General features: G+C 37.0%; 1 protein-coding gene across 1 annotated transcript; it reads right to left on the reverse strand.

The window, feature by feature from the left end:
- Window positions 1-8,552: 8,552 nt before the first annotated feature.
- On the reverse strand, window positions 8,553-9,293 carry LOC121258240. Its single transcript, XM_041159671.1, has one exon. It carries the CDS (start codon window positions 9,112-9,114, stop codon window positions 8,725-8,727), a length of 390 nt encoding a protein of 129 aa, XP_041015605.1. The 5' UTR covers window positions 9,115-9,293; the 3' UTR covers window positions 8,553-8,724.
- Between the last annotated feature and the right edge of the window lie 5,782 nt (window positions 9,294-15,075).

Here is a 15,075-nt window from a genome sequence, read left to right on the forward strand (position 1 = left end):
GGAGGCAACCCTTCCTCCTTTCCTCCTCCTTCTCCTTTAGCGATTTGGAGGATTTCCGTGAGAGAGTTTCTATGGACGAGGTTATTTGTCGATACAATTTTTTTTTTTTTTTTTACTTGGTGATTAAGGAAGTGATTTAATGATATTGTGAATTTTTTTAAAACTGTTTAAGGGTATGAAAAAAAGAAGAAGAAGGAGCCAAATGGCCTTATCGGGAGAATTAGCACGACTCTTAGTGCAAAATCATCATAGACTATACAACACATCAATAATACAACCGTAACACTCCTTTGGGCTTCAATCATCTCGAAGATTAATAAATATTACTTATATTCTAAGGTCTCTATATCACACACCGCTTATGTGGTATAATTTTATTTAGATGATAAATTTTATAATTTAAATTTTACAAATCAAATCTTACTATTTAAGTGATCTAGATGGTATACTTTACACAACAACTTAAAAATAGAATAACTCTTTAATAAATAAATAAAAAAACAGAGTTGCATATGTTTTCTACCAATCAAGAGTAACGATATGCATAATTCTTTTTACAACTTTTTATATAACCATGTTTTAAACTGGTAGTATTTATGTAAAGTGATGTTATTTTTATAAGTTATTTTACAAAAATGTTCACAATTTAAAACATAATTGTAAAAAGTGATGTATTTCAATCATTTTCCTTCTTGTTTTATAAATATCTTAAGTTTCTTTTTGAAGCTCTATGCTTTAATAACATATAATATAGGTGGATGAGCGGATGAGCACTAGTAGTTGCAAAAGTTAAAAACCATGTGCTACTAATTTACTTTTTTTTTTTTTTAAATATTTTATTAAAAGAAATTATATTTACAATCTTATGGTATACAAACTTTATACATCCTATTTAAAAAAGAAAAAGATAAATCTTAGACCTACATAAAAAATAATTCTTTTATGATGAGTCATATTTTTTTTTTTAGTGAATATGTGAAACTTGCACATTCTAAGACTGTATCAACGTTACTATTTCATTACAAAAAAGCTATTTATCCTTACAAGTTTAAATTAAAAGAAAACTGATAAATCTAAGTCCCGAAATAATCTGTGTTTAAAAAAGCTTTGAAGACATGTAACACTACTTATTTCGTTAATAGAGGGATGTATTGTCGTTAGGCACAGCTTATACACGGATTAGTTTAATCTGAGATGACTATAACCTTTCCAGTTTAGACAAGAAATAGAATAACCCATATAATAATAATAATAATTATTCAGAGCTCTTTCCGAATACGTCTTGTACATTATTCCCCTGTGAGCATTAGCATATTCTAGCCCAGAAGAAAACACAACCTACAGTACCTCGTTTCTATGCTTGCAGGAGGAGGCCATGACATGTAACATGATTTTTTTTAAAAAAAATAAAATAAAAATAAAAAATCAGTTTGAAGAACACGCCCTCCACATTGCAGATGTTATAAAAATCGTAAATCAAATTTTATCATGTCAATAATGTAGAGTGTGCCCGCCCTCTATGTGAACTTATAGATTTAATTTTTTAGCGTATATGACAAGTGAAGTGGTCTCCCCTCCGCTTAGGCTGTGCTTATACTGAGATTGGTGTCCTATACTCTACTTAGTCGGGGTATGGAATTTTGTCACCCGATTACTGTTAACTTTGTCGTGGATAAAGTTATGCTGTCTCTTAGACTTAGGTCTTTAGAGATCTACCGTCTGGACTAGACTATGTCAGTTACGGAAGTGTACTGGGAAGCTATTAACGTTTGTAATTGACTTGTTTTTAAGTCAACTGTGTATGTCATCTATTAATGAATGAAATGTGGTCCGTTATTATAAAAGAAAAAAAGACAAGTGAAGTAGTACTTTTAAGTCAAACTATGCAAACATATTTTAACTATGGAGAATTTATAAATCTAAAAGTTTGGTGGAGATGAAATGCATATGGTGAAAGAGAATTGAAGGGGTAATGTCAGAATTAAATGAGTCACCTTCCATAATGTAAACCTTTTTATATTATATTTTCTAGTCTTTCTATTTCATTATATTCTACATACGCATGCATATGAATAAGGCAACCGGAGGACAACTTAAAAGCGAGAATGAGTGTACTCTTTCATACCTAAACTTGTAAATTCAAGTTCTGAATTTCTTTTAGCTGCAGCTTCCAACAAACACAACAAAAGTACTGCTTATTTGTCGTCAGTTATTTTCTATTAAAATGACTATTTTATGTCAAAATAAGTTTATTATCATCACAAATAATTATTCTCATTACAAATAAATTGTCATAAATATTCATTTGAGGCACATGATTTCGTCAGTTCACTTGGATGGTTGGGTGGGCATGCAGTTTAAAATAGGACACAAACATATAAAAGAGAAGCTGGACAAATGTGCATCTATTTGAATTGAACTTATGTTTTAGAGTTTTTATCCGAACTCTATGGTGTAAAGTGAAACAAAGATAGATATAAAGTTACTCAGATTGAATTTACTAAGCATTATTAAATATTTAATAAATATTATAGAGCATACTTCATATGTCTGTTTCTTTCACTTTAAACTATAGAGTTTGAGTAAAAACTCTAAAAGAATAAAAATCCAAATTGGATTATTTTGCATTATTTGGAAAACTAGCATCATGATTTTAGGTGCCTTTTTGGGACTCCACATATTCAATCGATTATATGAAGATGCATACTCGTTCATGAACCGAACTGCACATTTATATCACAGTAGTTCAAGTTAAAAAAATCATGTAAAAAAAATACTTGTGGTTTTCTATTGATAAAAAAAAACTGGCGGACTTGAAGAAGCAAGAAATTAATTGCAAAATAAATCTAGAGTTACATTGTGTATAAAAATATTATTTTTTATCCTAAAGTTTTATCATCCAAATCATACAAGTTTTTTTTTTTTTTTTTTTTTAATTCCAAATAGTTAACATATATAAATTCACTTAAAAATATCATGTCAGTCGGCATGATTAAGGATGATAAAATAAGTCCGAAGATTAAGGTTATCTCTAGTCCATCGCCTAATTTCCCTGCACATTTGCACACTTTTTCATAAAATAATGAGAAATTTTATACACTACATTCTCATATCACTTTCATCCTACTATGTAAGATATGATATATTGTGTATAAATAATAATCTAATAGTGATAAAGGATCATGTAACATATAGGTCCTAAATTAGGATATAGAACTAAGATTATTATTATTATTATTATTATTATTATTATTAATTTGAAAGATCCATTTTGAGATGAAATTCTATTTAATTGAGGCCTTCTCCTCGCAGGAAACCACCACAGAAGATGCTGCCGGTAAGTCTTCCACCCCTAATGATGTGCATTGACCCCATAAAACCCCTCTGTCATTTTTCTCTCTCCACTGCTATTAATCGACAGCTGTGTGTTGTGGCTTAGCCCACCGTTGACCGCCACATAGGAAGTCGGAACACCTCTTGGTAGCTTCAAAAATTGCTGGCTGGTCGCCTCCTGTCGAACTTGCACCTTCCTGAAGCCCATGCTGCCGTCGACCTAGGCTCACCCACCGCTATAGTCGCCCTGCCCGTTTTCTCTTGATAACAAGTTACGAAGTAGGAACCAAGAAGCAGTACTAAGATGTAAGTAGCATGATTATAACTTTATGTGTGCTGTAAATATTCTAATTTTGCATGAAAAATGTGATGGTTACCTACGCTACACTACGAGTCAATTCAAGGTCAGTCTCTTTTCACGAACCTTGATGAATTACGATAATATACTTGTGAATAAGATTATGCATGCTATGCTGATATGAATTGCTGTTAGGTAGATAAGATGTTATGGAAATCACATGTATGCCATATAATGTTCATGTAATGTTTAGATTATGTTATGCCATGCCTATGCTATGCTATGTTGTGTAAGACTCATGTTAATAGGTCATGTTTAATGTTATGCTATGTACATGATTATGTCATGCCATGTAATTTCATGAAGTGAAACCTGCTCACATGCATTATGAAAATTAATAAGAAAACACACGAATGCCAAGTAAGCTTTAAGATTGACGTTAAGTTATGGTTGGATGTGTAAGCCATGGACTCAAGCGTGGTCCATCACATGTAAACTATTATGTTTTGAGGTGACACGGACCCAAGCGTGTTTTACTGCAAATTATGATATGTTATACTGTGCCATAGACTCAAGCTTGGTTCACCTTATTTTAAGTAATAACACGGACCCAAGCGTATATCACTACATGAGATAATACATTAATTGTGTCACAGATTCAAATGTGGTTCACCCTACTTTAAGTGATAGCACGAATTCAAGCTTGTTTCACCACATGATATGATACTTCATTTTGCTATGGACCCAAGTATGGTTCACCTCATGTTACAATTTGTATATGCGGTCAACGGCAATTGGACCGATGCACACATGTAATGATGACCACTAAATAAATGAAAGACAAGATGAACAAGTCATGTATAATTAATAGGAAATACATGGAGTCAGTCACTTATGCATCATGTTACATGTAATTCCATGATTTTGTTAATTCCGCATAGTTATGATACATTAAAGTTTTATAAATCAGGTCTAATGTTAAGCTAAGTTAAGCTTACATTATGATGTGTTATTACTGAATCTTCGACTAATTTATTTTTCTGTCTTTTGTTTTAATGTCTCAGATGTTGATTGCGAGGACGCAGAGTTGGAGGACCTGGAGTAGATTAGTCCAGAGACTTAGACTGGAAAAAGCTTTCTTACCGCAAAGATTTAGTTTATGATTAAAATACTTGAATAAGTGATCACATAGAACTAGTTTGTACCTTTTCCATTATGTTTCAACTTTATGTTATGAAAGACTGTTGTGCTAAGTTAGTTTGATAATTCAATAAATAAGGTATTTTCATGACTTCGAATCTCTTTACTGAGCATTATGTTATGAATGTATATAACATTCCTGACCTATAGGAAGGGATATTACAAATTATCTAATAAATGATCATTTAATAGTGATAAATGTCACATTTTATATAGTGGGATGAAAGTGAGATGAGAGTGTGATGTATAACATTACTCTAAACAATTATCTCTAGTCCTACACGTTTTGTATGGCACCAAATTAAAATAATAATGTTTTCGTATATTAACTCTGCACTTTTCCTCGTTTTCATGGGGTTTTGTTGTCCTCGTAAATCCTGAATGTTTTGCTTAATGGTTGGTTCACTTTCCTCATATTGCTTTGCAGTCTATTTAAACTCTGAAACACTTTCTTTAAATCATTACTTGAAGGTCTCTTCGAGGAACGTCTGTGATCAGCAGTAACATAATCCCACTTCCCCACATACAGCAACAGCAGGTACATAGATTTACAAAAGCTTCTGCCACAGCCTACTCCTCGTTGAACACCGCTAATGGTTGGTTTCAAGGGCTTGACAAAGTTTCAGGTATTGAATATTCGGAAACGCAAGAGAAAGAGAAAAGAACAACTCGATTGACATTCCTTGCAATCGAACCCTGGGAAGTTTGAACCAAGGTAGGGCTTACGGACCCATCCCTGCAGAATAAACTCCGGTTCCGTGCATTGCACCCTGAGAAGTTTTCCTACATAGACTGGTTAAATCGCTGACTTTTCAACAGGAAGTGTGGCCCTAAAGGATTGTTTGCACTTATGAAGTGTTAAACCTTGAGCCTTGAAGGAAATGATATCCCCAGACCAAGGCTTTCACCACTTTGGCCAATCCCTTGGGGTTATTGACGGTCATTTATTAATATGCAAGAATCTCTCCAACAGCAGTATTAGTTTCATGGCCAACATCCTACCTCACATCTGATAAACAAACTGAAGCAAGAACTACTTGGTATAATCTTTTCAGGTATAGGCAGAAATAGTTTCACATTTGATTTCAAAAGAAAATGGACGTTGTTGGATCAGAGCTATAAACTTGTAGTTCAATGGCATCTTATTCAACCATAAAAGAAAAATAATAAAAGCCAAACTCAACACTTGGACCTAGAGTTTGTTTGCATGATAATCCAACCAAAATTTAGACTCAAACCTTGAAGTCCAGCATGCTTGGTTTCATGAGACGAGCACAAAACTTGAATTTCAGGAACATACGAAAAAATTGTGGTATGAGACGGACAACTCGGAAGTTCCTTTGGGTTGGGGGAGGGGGCAAGGTTTTAGAATGAATTCATTGACTAGAATAGAAAAAAAAATACAAAATAAGGATATCTATAGGCAATAGATTGTATGATGCTTCCATCTAACAGACACACAAAGAAGGGTTTGCTTTGGGGATGGTTGGTGTTTGTGGCATCATTGGATGCTAGAAAAAAGAGTCTATAGTATTTTGATCTCATATGATTTAATTTGTCACAAAAATAAATAAAAGAGAATTAGAAGGTAATGCCTCTATTTCCTTTGCTACATCAGTTGACTCCGAAGAAAGGCTATGCTATCAAAGAAGGGTTGGCGAATTATGCAGAACCCACTATCCTATTCTCAAGCACAAATACTTTCATAATGACAGTTTTCTGGGGGCAAATTTAAGGAGCAAACCTTCATAAGTGTGGAGAAGTATCATTACTGGATGGGACCTCCTTACAGAGGGACGTGTGGAGAATAGGGAATGGAAGAAGTGTAAGAATTTGGAAAGACAAATGGCTGGCTCAACCTACTTCTCATAGAATCCAATCTCCTGTCAATACTCTATCTGAAGGTGCAAATTGCAACAGTAGCTGAGCTAATTGAGGGCGAGGCTAAAAGATGGGACGAAAACTTAGTTGAAAGCACTTTCAACACCCAAGAAGAGGCAGAGGTCTAATCTCAAGTACTAAAGGAGAATCCTCTGCAAGAAGTGGTGCTGGAGAGTTCTAGAAGAAGGTTTGGAAGCTAAAAATGCATAATTCTCTGAAGATGTTCATATGCTGTGCCTGAACAAAGTTCAATTTATTTAAAGCTGGCTGCCCGATCTGTCAAATTTCAACTGGAACTACAGGCCATACTTATGTTCATGCACTGCAGCAAAAGATGTGTGGGGTCAGTTTAGTAAAAAAGATCAAAAGATCTACTTTCAGCATGAATCCTATGAAAGAATCCTTCTAGAGCTGAGCAAAGTACTTGAGGATGAAGAAATGGAGGAACTGGCGGTAGTGGCCTGAGCCTTATGGATGAGGCAGAATTCGGTTTTGCATGATGGAACTTTCAGTCATCCGAATTTTTTCTAACCAGTAATGCCAGGGAATCCCACGCTGAGTTCAGGAAGGCCCAAGCAGTGAAAGATTTTCAGATGGTTCTTGAAGTAACCAACAGACAAATATGGGGAGGCCTCAGGTGTTTTCAAAATAAACTGGGATTTTGCGAATCGATAGACAACAATAAACATAAGATTGGCATTGGAGTGGTGGTTTGGGATCATAAGGGCCAAATTCTAGCTGATCTACGGGCAACACCAAGGTCAGAAAACTGATGTTACTGCTGAGGCTATGGCTGCTTTTTATGCAGTAAAATCTGCCAAGACCTGGGACTACAGCAAATACTCCTTGAGGGAGACTCGTTACTGGTAGTGGAAGCTCTTAGGAAACAGACCATCATCTGGAGTAGGGTGGACTTGTTGATTGAGGATACTAAGAGGCTATTATCTGTTTTTCCCAAGCTGGGATGTACACCATGTGAGAAGGGAAGCGAACAATTCCGCACATATGTTAGCTAAGAACGCGCTTTTTGCTGATAATGATGTAATAGATATTGAGGAAGTGCGAATCTGTATCCAGCCGACCATTATGGCTGAAACTTTTTTTTTATCCTATTAATGAAATTCTGATTTTAAATTTCAAATAAAAAAGCTAAAAAATGAATCAAAACTCAAACAGAATAGAAGTTTGGGTCTGGTTCAGCATAAATTTAAAGCTAGCCCAAGCACGCTTAAAGCGACCAAACTCAGCTGATACATGACTGCCTCAAGTACATTTAATCCAACATGAAAGTTCCACAAACTATTAATGGATGCTTTAAGACCAATAGGGCAGAAGATAATCCCGCATTCCAGTCTATTCCCTGTTCCTTAACGGGAAACCTCTTCCTTCGCATGAGGCGCTCATTGCCAAATATTAGAAACATGATCTGAAAACTAGGAAATAGATAAACTTCTTCAACAACTACACTAATCAGTCTCTGTGAAGCATATAAGCCAAGGCAGAGTAACCCCATTATTTCAAAATGAACAGACAACACTATTACAAATTGAAAAATGAACAGACAACACTATTACAAACTGATGCAATATGCAGAAAACCAAGAATGCATTTGGTTCTAGGAATTGGGTCTCCAAATTAGAATCTCCAAACACATTTGTTCACAACCCCCCCCCCCCCCCCCCCGGCCCGCGGCGCGGTTGCTTTCTTTATGAGAAAAAAAAAAAGAGAAAAAAAAAAAAAAAAAAAAAAAAAGAACAGGACACACATAATCGTAATGATCAACCCCAAATTCAGGAAACGCCCAAACCCAACCCAATTTATCCATACACGAATCAAGAAATTTTCCAAATCAAAACCACGATTATCATTAGCATTAACTCAATAATCCTCAAATTCACGCCAGTAAAATAAAAAAAGAAAAAGAAAAAGGCATACTAGAGTTTACATGACCCAACATATAAAACTTGTAATGAAAATGCAAAAGATAGATCCCATAGACTTATCTCGACGCATCAGTCCCGGCGGGCCTTGAGACGCTGGTTAAGCTGCTCGATTCGGACGACGAGACCGGTGACGGAATAGAGGATCCAGTAAAAGACGAGAGCGGCGGCGATGAGTAGGGCGTTGCGCTGGCTCTTGATGATGGACTTCTGGTGGCGGAGGTACTCGGAGGGGCTGCAGGAGTCAGGAGACTTGCACTGGGGCCTGGTCTCGTACTTCCAGTATATGTCCATGAGCAGGAAGAGGCAGAACGGCACCACCGAGAGGAACGGCTTCAGAAGGTTACGAGTGACGGCGATGAGCCCCTTACGGATCCCCTCCAGCCCCGGGATGGTAAGCAGCAGAACCATGACGGCCTCGGCGCCTGCCACATAGCCCAGCACAACCCACTCCAGTGCCATTTTCCTCTGTAGATCTGCTGCGCTTCGGTTTCCTGCTTTTCGTGTTGGATGCGCTTCGAATTTTTGTTTCTTTGGTTCTTTTCTTCCGAAGGGAGTTTTGTTTACGGGTCGAGGCGAGAAGAAAAGAAATTGAAGAGTAAATTGGGGTGAGAGGTAGAGTAGAGTAGTTCCGGTCTTTAGTCAAGCCACACGAGTAATGATTCGTAGGGATGGTGTAAAATGAAAGAAAATGTATTTGCATCGGCCGTAGCAACTTTTTTGCTGCGGTAAAAAAAGAAAAAAAAATATTCTGAAATGTGTTGCGGCGGTAGAGTGATGTATAGAAATGTTCAAAATAAAATAAGATAAAAAATTTGTAAATAGTAATTAAATGATTTGTAAATGATTATGAAATAATTTAAGTTATAATTTTTTATTGGATTTTGGTAAAGAAATGAGAAAATGTTGAATAAAAATATTATAAAGTTAAAATATTATTATAATATAATTTTGTAAGATTATATTTGATTTAGGAGTTGAAAAATTTAAATTTTTTTTTGTGTTCTGTTTATAAGTTTGGAAAAATTGTAATAAGTAGGTAATGATTAAATGAAAAAATTGAATATTTGAAATGTAAAAGTGTTTGTGTTTGAGTAATTTTTTAGAATGAAATGAGACGAGATGAGATGAAACCTCTTCCAAACGACCCCTGTCTAGATAGATCTAAATATATAAGTTTTATGCAGTTCTTATTTTTTTAAGTAGATTCTAAAAAGTATACAAAAACTAATTTTTTTAATGTGACCCACTTTTTAAAAAACAGCTTGAACGGAATTTGTCTATTTAAGACTTACCTAATATTATTCTAGTCATATAGTGTACATTACATTCTTTATGTCTACAAATGGTTGTGATGGGTAGATTGCAAACTAAACCAAATTGAGGGGGCCATTTCCCACACATCCCATGTTAGCCAGGCTTGGGCCAGATAGTGAGGCCCATCTCTACCCAAGCCTTCCCTTCCAATGACTTCGGAGTTGTCCGAAGGATCCAACCCATTAAGTTGTATCGGATCAAGAAAGTGCTTAGTACGGGAAACCAAGCTAAGTGGGATAGATGGAATGTGCCGACTCTAACATCCCTTATTACACATAGTGTTGAAGGACTTACGTCAGTAGGCAAACAGTGGACGAGGGTGACCCTCCATCCTTTGACGAAGGGGATACGTCCTGGAAACCACATCACATTAAATGTGCCACCTCAAGAGCTGCGCTGCATTAAAAGCTCTGCTTTAGAACACCAAGTTATAAGGAATGTCTTGATTAAAATAGATGCGGGTGGGACAGCTTAACCCTGACATGAAGGACAAAATCCCCCTTGAAGTTTCGTATAAAAGCTACATTCCAGGTACAAAAAAACTCTCTTGACTCTTCGATGAAGAAAGAAAAGATTCTAAGCATGCGAGACTAACTTAGGCATCAGAGGTTCCTTGGACCATCCCGAACTCACATTCTCCTTTGTATTTGCAGCTGAAAACCTTGACCCAAGTTGCTAGGATCTTGTCCAAGCGTACAAAACACGACGTTAACAGTGACGCCGTTTGTAGAATCTTTCATATAAGCGTAATGTGTCATTTATATGCCGATGATAACCCGTTCTCAAACAACTCGAGGGCTAAAAGCCTTACCAGAAAACATGTAAGAACTGAGATCAACGGAAGGCAAGGGTCAGCGTGATAAAGCCCCAGGGTGACAATTGCGCCCTGCCACCTCCTCCCAAGTTCATCATAAGGAAGGGGGATTCAGGGACGAGCAAGCTCTCCAACAAGTAGAGCTAAATGAGCCGCTCGAGCTAGCTCCCTGGACCTAAACTGTCCTGAGGCCACGATTAGACTTGGCAGCAGGATGATATCTAGCACGTGGCAAGCTATGATGCAACTCCTCACAGAGCATTAGAATGTGTTTGCTTGGAGACACAAAGACATGCTTGGAATTGATCCGTACATCATTCAACATCACCTGCGTGTGAACCCAGAAGCCAAGAAGGTTAGGCAAAATGGAACATCGATGTTCTCAAAGATGGACTTAAGGTCAGAATACCATCAGCTTAAGATTAGGAAGCAAGACATTCCTATGACTGCTTTCAGGACTCGATATGGACATTATGAGTTCTTAGTAATACTGTTTGGTTTGACCAATGCTCCGGTAATATTTATGGTTTTGAAGAATCAAATCTTTAGGCCCTACATGGATAGCTTTGTAGTTGTGTTTATAGATAATATTTTGGTTTATTCCCAAAATGATGAAGAACATAGGGAAAATTTGAGTTGAACACTGAAGAGGTTATGGGAGCACCAGTTATATGCAAAACTCAATAAATGTGAGTTTTGGCTTCGGGAGGTGAAGATTTCGGGGCATGTGATTTTTAATAGTGGTGTAGCAGTTGACCCTAATAAGGTTAGAAGCAGTAACGAAATGGCATAAACTAACCAATGTGCACGAGATTCGTAGTTTTCTTAGTTTTGTTGGATATTATAGGAGATTCGTAGAGGGTTTCTCTAAACGCTCCAAACCTCTTACTACGTTAGCCAAGAAGAAAGTAAAGTTTACTTGAAGTGAAGAATGTGAAAGGACTTTTAAGGAGCTGAAGTAGAGATTGACTACAACTCCAGTTTTGGCTTTGTCTGAATCCCATAAACCCTATATGGTTTATAGTGATACATCAAATATAGGTCTTGGATGCGTATTGATGCAGAAAGGATGAGTAGTTGCTTATGCCTCTCGTCAGTTGAAGGATCATGAGCAAAATTACCCCACTCATGACTTGGCATTAGCTGTGGTGGTATTTGCACTAAAGATTTAGAGGCATTATCTGTATGGAGAAAGATGCGAGATTTTCACTGATCACAAAAGTCTCAAGTACCTTTTCAGCCAAAAGAACTTGAATATGAGGTAAATGAGATGGATAGAAAATATTAGTGACTACTAGAGTGAGATTAAGTATCATTTGGCAGAAGGTCATGAAGTATAAAGGATCATTGCATTTTAGAATTCGAAATGATGGGATGTTGTGTTATAAGAAAATGAAGTTGATTCTAGAAATTAAGGAGAGGATATTGAAAGAAGCACATAATATGCCTTACACTACACATCCCGACAATACAAAGATGTATCGGGACTTGAAAATGACCTTTTTGGTGGGACAGAATGGAAAGAGACGTGGCGGATTATTTTAAAAGGTGCTTGGTTTGTCAATTGGTGAAGACAGAAACATTAGTCGCCAGCAGAAGTACTATTGTCGTTACCAATTCCATAATGGAAATATGAGGATGCTTCCATAGATTTCGTAATTAGATTGCCAAGGGCATCCATTGGAAATAATTCCATTTGGGTCATTGTAGATAGATTAACAAAAAATGCTCACTTTTTGCCAATCACAAACACTAGCTCTATGGAAAAGTTGTCTTAGTTGTATGTTAAGGAGATAGTTCGGTTGCACGAAGTACCAAGGTCGATCATGTTAGATAGCGACACTACATTTACATCACGATTCTGGCAGAGCTTGAAGAATCTAATGGGTACCAACTTGAAGTTTAGCAGTGCTTATCATCTATAGACAGACGGACAGATAGAACGAACTATATAGATGTTAGAAGAAATGCTTCGAGCTTGTATGTTGTATACGAAAGGTGATTGGGAAGGGCACTTACCTCTAGTAAAGTTTGCTTATAATAATAGTTTCCAAGCTACGATTAGGATGACGACATATGAGGTGTTATATGGAAGGAAGTGTAGATCCCTGCTATACTGGGATAACATTGGACAAAAGAAAATACATGGTCCTGAATACTTGCAAGAAGTAATGGAACAAGTTTTATTGCTCAGAGAACGGATGTAGGCAGCTCAGGATCAGCAAAAGAGTTGTGCCAATGGTTGAAGAAGAAATCTTGAGTTCACAGTAGGTGATTGGGTATCTGTTAAAGCTTACCCATGGAACTTCGAGGGATACATGATGTGTTCCATGTGTCTTCCTTAAAGAAAAGCTTTGGAGATTAGCGACCGGTTATAGTTGATCTGAGTCATATTCAGCTTCAACCAAACATGTCCTATGAAGAATGGCCAGTGCAAATCATTGAAATCATTGATTGGAAAGATCAGGAGTTGAGAAATCGAAAGATACCCTTGGTTAAGGTACTTTTGAACATGGAAGCTACTTGGGAAAGAGAAGACTCGATGAGGGTTAGAAACCCTCATATGTTTGTATCTTAGATAGTAATATAGGGGATGAGTTGATTTTGGTTGAAACTTTATGATTTGATTGTATACTTGGGAAGGTACTTTTTATTGCAATTTTTTTATTGATTTTTTCTATTATTTTATGATTATATCCTTAATAATAGGACATGGCACGAACTAGAACAACCGTGGGTATGTCTGCGTTACTAGCAACCAGAATTAGAAGTAAGCACGAGCGTAGGCAAAGAATCAGGTAGGAAGGCAAGACCGAATGATCGAGGCCCATAGATGGAGAAGTTTGAGCACCATCGTACTCATGTGATGGATATAGATTTTAGAGAAAACCTTTTTCTACAACAAGCATTGTCATACGAAGAGCAAAAACCTTCCACATAACTCGTTAGTTTGGAGAGATGCCCGAGGTTGCGAGTGTTAGGCTTTAATCAGGAAGCAAAATCAAGCCATGCTGTTGAGATCCGAAATAGAGAGCATTTGGCATTCGAAATATCCAAATCTTCCTTTGATCGTCTTTGTATTTAAGAAGAGGTTCAACCAATGGAAGATGATGAAGCTACTATATAACATAAGCTGAATGAGCTAAGGACGAAGATGTATTACAACCCTGATGTTGACGCAATTTTCTACCTCTCATAAGACTCGGTAACCAAAAAAAAAGAAGAAGTGCCATCACCTTCTTCATCTGAGGATTAGACTGCAGCTAGTGGACGTATAACTTTAGGTGATTTAGTACGCCATTAGTTTTAATTCTGTCGTTTATCCAACATCATGCCAATTTAGAGGACACAATCTTTTCCTAAGAGGGGAGGATGTGACAACCCAACTTTGAGCTTGGATTTAGAGACTATTAGGTCACCTTTGGGGCTAAGTAAATGGAGGAAACATTGGACTAAAGGCCCAGTAGTTAAGTTTGTGTGATTAAGGGTTTGTTATTTTTATGGATGACCATCCAAGCCCATTAATTTCTAGGCCCTAGAAACTTGTTCCGTACACTTGGCGCCGCATGCATAGAAGGACCTTTAGGTTTCCAAGAAAATGCAATCATAAGAGGGGGAGGAGGGAGGTTCAATTTACTAAAACCCACGCCACTTGTGATTCATGCAAGAAGGCATTAGGATCTCTAGAAGCTTAATTATGAGGGAGATTAAAGGAAGTTTCGGGATTCTAGGAGGCCAACACCACTTGGCAATCATACATGGGAACCCTTAGGATTTCTAGAAGGGCAATCATGGGAGGAAAGGAAGAAGGGCTTTAGTTTTGCTAGGGTTATGCCACATGGCAGCCATGCACACTAGTGACCCTTAGGTTTTCCAAGAATAAAGATGAAGAGAAACAGTTTCGGAAATCAAAGAGACAAGCCACTTGGCAAGCATGTATGAGATCTTTAGGATTTCTAGAAGAATTTAATGATGAAGGGGGTTTAAGGTTTCTGCCATAAAAGAGGGGCGTCACTTGTCTTCCATGCTAATGAGTTCTTGAGTTCCCAAGAGAAGCAATGATTGAAGAGGGAAAGATGAAAGGGTTTCGGCCAAGGTAAAAAGGGTCACTTGGCGCCCATGCATATAGGTTGGCTCTTCAATTTCCATCAATAATTGATGATAAGAGAGAGAATGAGTTGGAGCAAGAAGGGATACAAATGGGGCCATTAATGGCCCGCACCCATACTCAAGGGAGAAGGAAGATCAAGAGTGATTTGGGTGCTTTTAGTTTTATCTCATTCTCTCCTTTC

This window comes from Juglans microcarpa x Juglans regia, chromosome 3S (genome assembly GCF_004785595.1).
Source record: "Juglans microcarpa x Juglans regia isolate MS1-56 chromosome 3S, Jm3101_v1.0, whole genome shotgun sequence".
NCBI lineage: Eukaryota > Viridiplantae > Streptophyta > Magnoliopsida > Fagales > Juglandaceae > Juglans > Juglans microcarpa x Juglans regia.

Coding starts and splice junctions, on each gene's coding strand:
- LOC121258240 (XM_041159671.1), bottom strand. CDS start 9,114: ATGGCACTGGAGTGGGTTGTGCTGGGCTATGTGGCAGGCGCCGAGGCC.